This window comes from Grammomys surdaster, unplaced genomic scaffold, assembly GCF_004785775.1.
Source record: "Grammomys surdaster isolate TR1022 unplaced genomic scaffold, NIH_TR_1.0 343, whole genome shotgun sequence".
Taxonomy (NCBI): Eukaryota; Metazoa; Chordata; class Mammalia; order Rodentia; family Muridae; genus Grammomys; species Grammomys surdaster.
Genome location: NW_021604762.1, coordinates 904,555 through 909,554, shown reverse-complemented (window position 1 = coordinate 909,554; position 5,000 = coordinate 904,555). Strand labels below are relative to the sequence as shown.

General features: G+C 50.2%; 1 protein-coding gene across 1 annotated transcript in view; it reads right to left on the bottom strand.

The window, feature by feature from the left end:
* The window catches only part of Plb1 (phospholipase B1), a 102,966-nt gene that overhangs the window by 16,989 nt on the left and 80,977 nt on the right, over positions 1–5,000 (bottom strand). Inside the window, exons 41-45 of the mRNA XM_028778987.1 lie at positions 4,421–4,481; positions 3,851–3,909; positions 1,432–1,499; positions 1,005–1,048; positions 667–766 (exon numbers count right to left, since the gene is read on the bottom strand). Coding sequence (XP_028634820.1) covers positions 667–766; positions 1,005–1,048; positions 1,432–1,499; positions 3,851–3,909; positions 4,421–4,481 — 332 coding nt within the window. The remainder of the gene's footprint in view (positions 1–666; positions 767–1,004; positions 1,049–1,431; positions 1,500–3,850; positions 3,910–4,420; positions 4,482–5,000) is intronic.

Here is a 5,000-nt window from a genome sequence, read left to right as displayed (position 1 = left end):
AATACCCAGCACACTCTGCGCTCTGCTCCGTGTAGGAAGTCAATGAAACCAGTCAGGCACTTCAGCTTTCATTACCTGAGTTCCTGTCAACAACAGAAAGCCCAGAGAAAACAACCACTGCTGTGTTCTGCGAGGGGTCCTGACATCTAACTCCCCAGCATCAGAAGACACTTTTTTTTTTTTGATTCATGCATTTAAGACAAGACAGAGACAAGCAGAGGAAGCGAACTTCCTCATGATGTGGCTCAGGATGTTGGGAGCCACTCTGCACGAGTGACTCTCGTCCCTGAGAGACAGGAGGTGGAACTGGAGTCAGCAGGGACAGACTGCTTTATAGACGTAGATGGTTCCTCTTGCCTCTTTAACAGTGCATTGGTCAGTGCTATGTTCAGGAATGGTCTGATCCAGGTCCTTCCCTCAAAACTTTCTAGGTGACCTTGGCTGTTTAAGAAACTCTCTAGCCACAAAGCCCACATGATAGTGCCTGTGTCCACTGGTGTAAGGATTACAGGAGATAAATCATGTGGAAGATCGGATGCAGCTCCAGCACTCAGGGATGCTCTGGGTACCGAGGTTATGACCAAGCTGGGTCCTCCTAGACATTGTTTCCCTTGCCACTCCCAAATTCCCACCTTAATCTCTTTGTTGGTCCCCACATCAACTCACTGAGCTCTGGCCCCTTCCTCTGCCACATTTAATCCTGCTGTGTCCTCCAAGGTGCCAGTAGAGAATCCAAGGATGGAAGGGCTGAACTTCTTCAGGATGTCTTTAGAGAGGGATGAAGCAGAGAGCACAGGTGAAAGGAACTGAGGTGGGCATGTAGTTTGGAGGCACTGGCATGTGTCACATGCAGGAGGGGCAGGGGGTTCCTTATCTTTCTGGGGCTGGCCAGTTTCCTCCCCTCCAGAAAGAGTCTTCTTGTCCCCAGTGTAGGCAGAGGCCCTTAGCCTCAGTGAGGGTTACGGTGGTTGTGGTACCAAGACATTTTGGTGTGGGCTACTTACTGGGCAGTGTGGTATGGGTCTCCAGCGTTCCATCTCCTCCAATGCTGAGGAAGAGAAAGGAACTTTGTCAGTCATTTCTCTTTCCACCCTCTGGGTTAACACAAGCATCACCAAGTCTCCTTGGATATCAGAGATGGGCCATGTAGACCTAGGCCTACCCCTGAGCAAGTGGCAGGAAACCCACTTCCTATACCTCTTTTGTTTGCTTGTTTGTTTGTTTGTTTGTTTGTTTGAGACAGGGTTTCTTTATATAGCCCTGGCTGTCCTGGAACTCGATCTGTAGCCCAGGCTGGCCTTGAACTAACAGAGATCTGCCTACCTCTGCCTCCCAAGTGCTGGGCTTAAAGGCATGTGCCACCAGTGCCTGGCTTCTTATACCTCTTTAGGGGACTATTATCTATAGAGAGTGAGTCAAAAGCACCCTTACCTCCAAGACAGCCCCCTCCAGGGGGTGGCTAGACTGTTGGACTCACTTGTTCGAGCTCCCGTGGCTGTCTGTGAAAAGCAAAGAGAAGTTTTCAAAAGGGTTCCCAGTGGTGATGCAGCCCTGAGGACCTCCGGGGCCTTTGGCTCTGGATTGCAGCTGGTACTCAGGTTAGTATTTGCTAGGGAAGGCCCCACTCTATGTCTACCCTCTTCTCTGCTGTCTGCGTTCCCCACAGACTCTCACTCGGTCCTGCCAATCCCTTCTGACATGCCACCTTAGCCCCAGTGAAGGTCCTGAATTAGTTCATCATGCCCTTGGAGACATTCACATGCCTGCAATGGGCAACACTGGCATGCCATCTGACCTCATGGGTACCACAGGCTCCCTTCCTGCCATCAGGGCTGCCTTACCTCTCTATACCTCTTTCCACTCTTCGCCCCTGACTCTGACACTTCCATGTGTCTATCTTACCTCCAGGGTCTAAAGCAAAGCACTGTCCCCAACATGGACACTAGAACCCAGCATCTACTTTCTGTCCCTCTGTTTACTTCCCACTTAATTTGCTTTTTGAGACAGGGTTTCTCTGTGTAGCCCTGGCTGTCCTGGAGCTCACTGTGTAGACCAGGCTGGTCTTGAACTCAGAGATCCTCCTGCCTCTGCATCTGAGTGTTGGAATTAAAGGTGTGCCACCATCGCCTGGCGCTGGCGCAGAGCCTCAGATTGAGGAACACAGGCCTGTCACTGCTTCCAAAGCCTGAGGGCCAGGAGCTGCTCTGCTCCGACCTTGGGCTTCCCTTCCTTCTCCCTTCCTGGAGTGCTGATCCTCCCCTCCCCAGCCCCAGAGACCTCTAGTTTATTTTCTCCTGTCTCTGACCACACTTCTCCCTGCTGTCCCCTCTAACTCAGGATCAAAGCCAAACCCCTCCTCAGTCATTCTCTGGAGCCTACCTCCCCTTTTTGCTTCATCTTTCTAATTTCTTTTCTGAGAAGATTTCTGAAGCTGCCATCTTTTTTTTTTTCTTTTCTCGAGACAGGGTTTCTTTGTGTAGCCCTGGCTGTCCTGGAACTCACTCTGTAGACCAGGCTGGCCTCGAACTCAGAAATCCGCCTGTCTCTGCTTCCCAAGTGCTGGGATTAAAGGCGTGTGCCACCACTGCCCTGCTATTTTTCTTAATAATAATAATAATAATAATAATAATAATAAAGGATCATTCTATCTTTAAAATTTACCAAAGTAACACATGCTCACCATCATAAACAGTTAAACAAAGATTAAAAAACAAAACAAACAAAAGAACAACTTAATCTTACCATGGGAGTGTTTCCCCAAGGCTTGGGGTACAACTCAGCTAATAGGGTACTTGCCTGGTATGCATGAAGACCTGGGGTGTGTTCTCAGTGCTGGGTTCGGTGGTATACACTCATAATCCCAGCACTCCAGAGATGGAGGCACAAGGATTGGGAGTTTCAGGAAGTCTGAGGCTAGCCTGGGCTACTGAGATCTTCTCTTAAATTAAACAATCAATATCACCTCATTTGGGCTTACATAGTAGCTCATGCCTGTAATACCAGAAACTTGAGAAACTAAGACTTGCTATGAGTTTGAGGCTAGCCTGGGCTACAGAGCAAGCTGGAGCCAGTCAGGACTATTTATTGAGACCCCGAACTCACAAAACAAAATGGAAAGAATCATCGTCCTGACAGTCTCCTTCAGCTATTACGTCATCGCTTTCCCCTGCACCCATGCACACACCCCGCCAGGGTGAAGTCATGGTTGATCCAGCCTGGAACGCACCCTTCACTACTTTCCCATGTCCACAGCACAATTAAAATGCCTTCACTTCCACGTGGGGTGGTTTTGTTTCCACAGGAATGGACATGAATTGTGAAAGTACCACATGTCACCTATTCACTCACGATTCTCCTCTCTGGAAGCTTCTTCCTGTCTTAGCCAGAGAGAGGGCTATGACGGTCCTACTCTCCCTTTTAGAATTGCTGACCGAGCATGATGCGCACAGCAGTAGCACAGCAGACTGATGTAACTGTGCTAGGACCGAGTTCGGTTTCCCTCTGTAGGGACCTAAGGAACATGTCCTTAAGTGGGTGAGGGGCTCTGGGTGAGGTGTCGATAAGACCTATTAGTCTTTGGGACCGGGTTGATGGCGTTGCGTTCAGGCAAGTGTGGACATGTGCATTATACCGACAATGTTAGGGAGAGGTGGGGGGTGGAGGGGGGCCTTGTGCATAGCGTGAAGAGCAAGTAGGGCGAAGGAAGATGGGGTTCTGGGATACACAGTTCGTGCCTGGAAGGAACTCCCTTGCTGGACCTGAATGTAGCATTGGTGATGAGGCAGAGCCGACTCTGTCCAGCCAGGCTAAACTCTGTGGAGCCCACGCTGGCCCATGGCTTAGTACTCACAGTCAGAAAGTCGCCCATTGCTGCCACCACCTTGATGTCCGCTGGTCGGAGCTCATGAACTAGGAGAGACAGGCAAGAGGAGAGCTGGCAGATGCCGGCCTGTTACACTGAGTCTGCCCTAGCACACAGGTCCCTGTGCTGCCTGCTTCTAGCCTCCCGCTTTCCCAGCGCTGCCCCTTCTCTTCATTCAGAACACTAAGGCTCTGAATAGCATTGGCTTGATAGCCACCATCCAGTATCCTACAGGTGGTCCAGCAGAATTCCAGTGTGGGTCATGTAGAATAAGCAGCTAGGACCACATCCCTGGCTGCACTTGTCTCACCAATCAGGGAGGCCTTCGGAGCTGTGTTGAAACTTCAAAGAGACTAAATAAAGCCTTCCTGAGTGGGGAGGCCTGAGCCCTTCATGCAGGAGTTCAGCAGTAACTGCAGAGCAGCTTCTCGGGGGCCTTAGAGCATCTAGCTCTGCCTTGCACTAGAGCTTGCAAGGTCCACTCAGTGCTCCAGGTGCACCTACAGGTCTGGCACCTAACATGGGATTCAGTGTAGGAGGTGTGGTTGTTCCGCTTACCTGAGGTGGGTACCTTGCTGGAAGGACTCTGCTCTGTGCACAGGAAGTCACTGCCCCAGTTCTAAGTCAGGGGAAAGAAAGATAAGGGCTATCACTTTCATGTAGGCAAGGTGCGCCTAGAAGAGTCACCCAAGGACCCTAGAAATACAACACTGAAACAGCTCTCAGATGGGTAGGAGTGGTTATCGGTAGGTGTGGAAAAAGGAAATCCAGTGATGAAGTGGGCTTCTGCTTACACACACACACACACACACACACGCACACGCACACGCACACGCACACGCACACGCACACCACACCACACCCACACTAAACACACACCATACCACACATACACATACAACATACAACATACAGACACAGACACACACACACACACCACACCACACACACACTAAACACACACCATACCACACACACACAACATACAACATACAGACACAGACACACACATACACACCACACACACACTAAACACACACCATACCACACATACACACACAACATACAACATACAGACACAGACATACACACACACACACCACACCACACACACACTAAACACACACCATACCACACA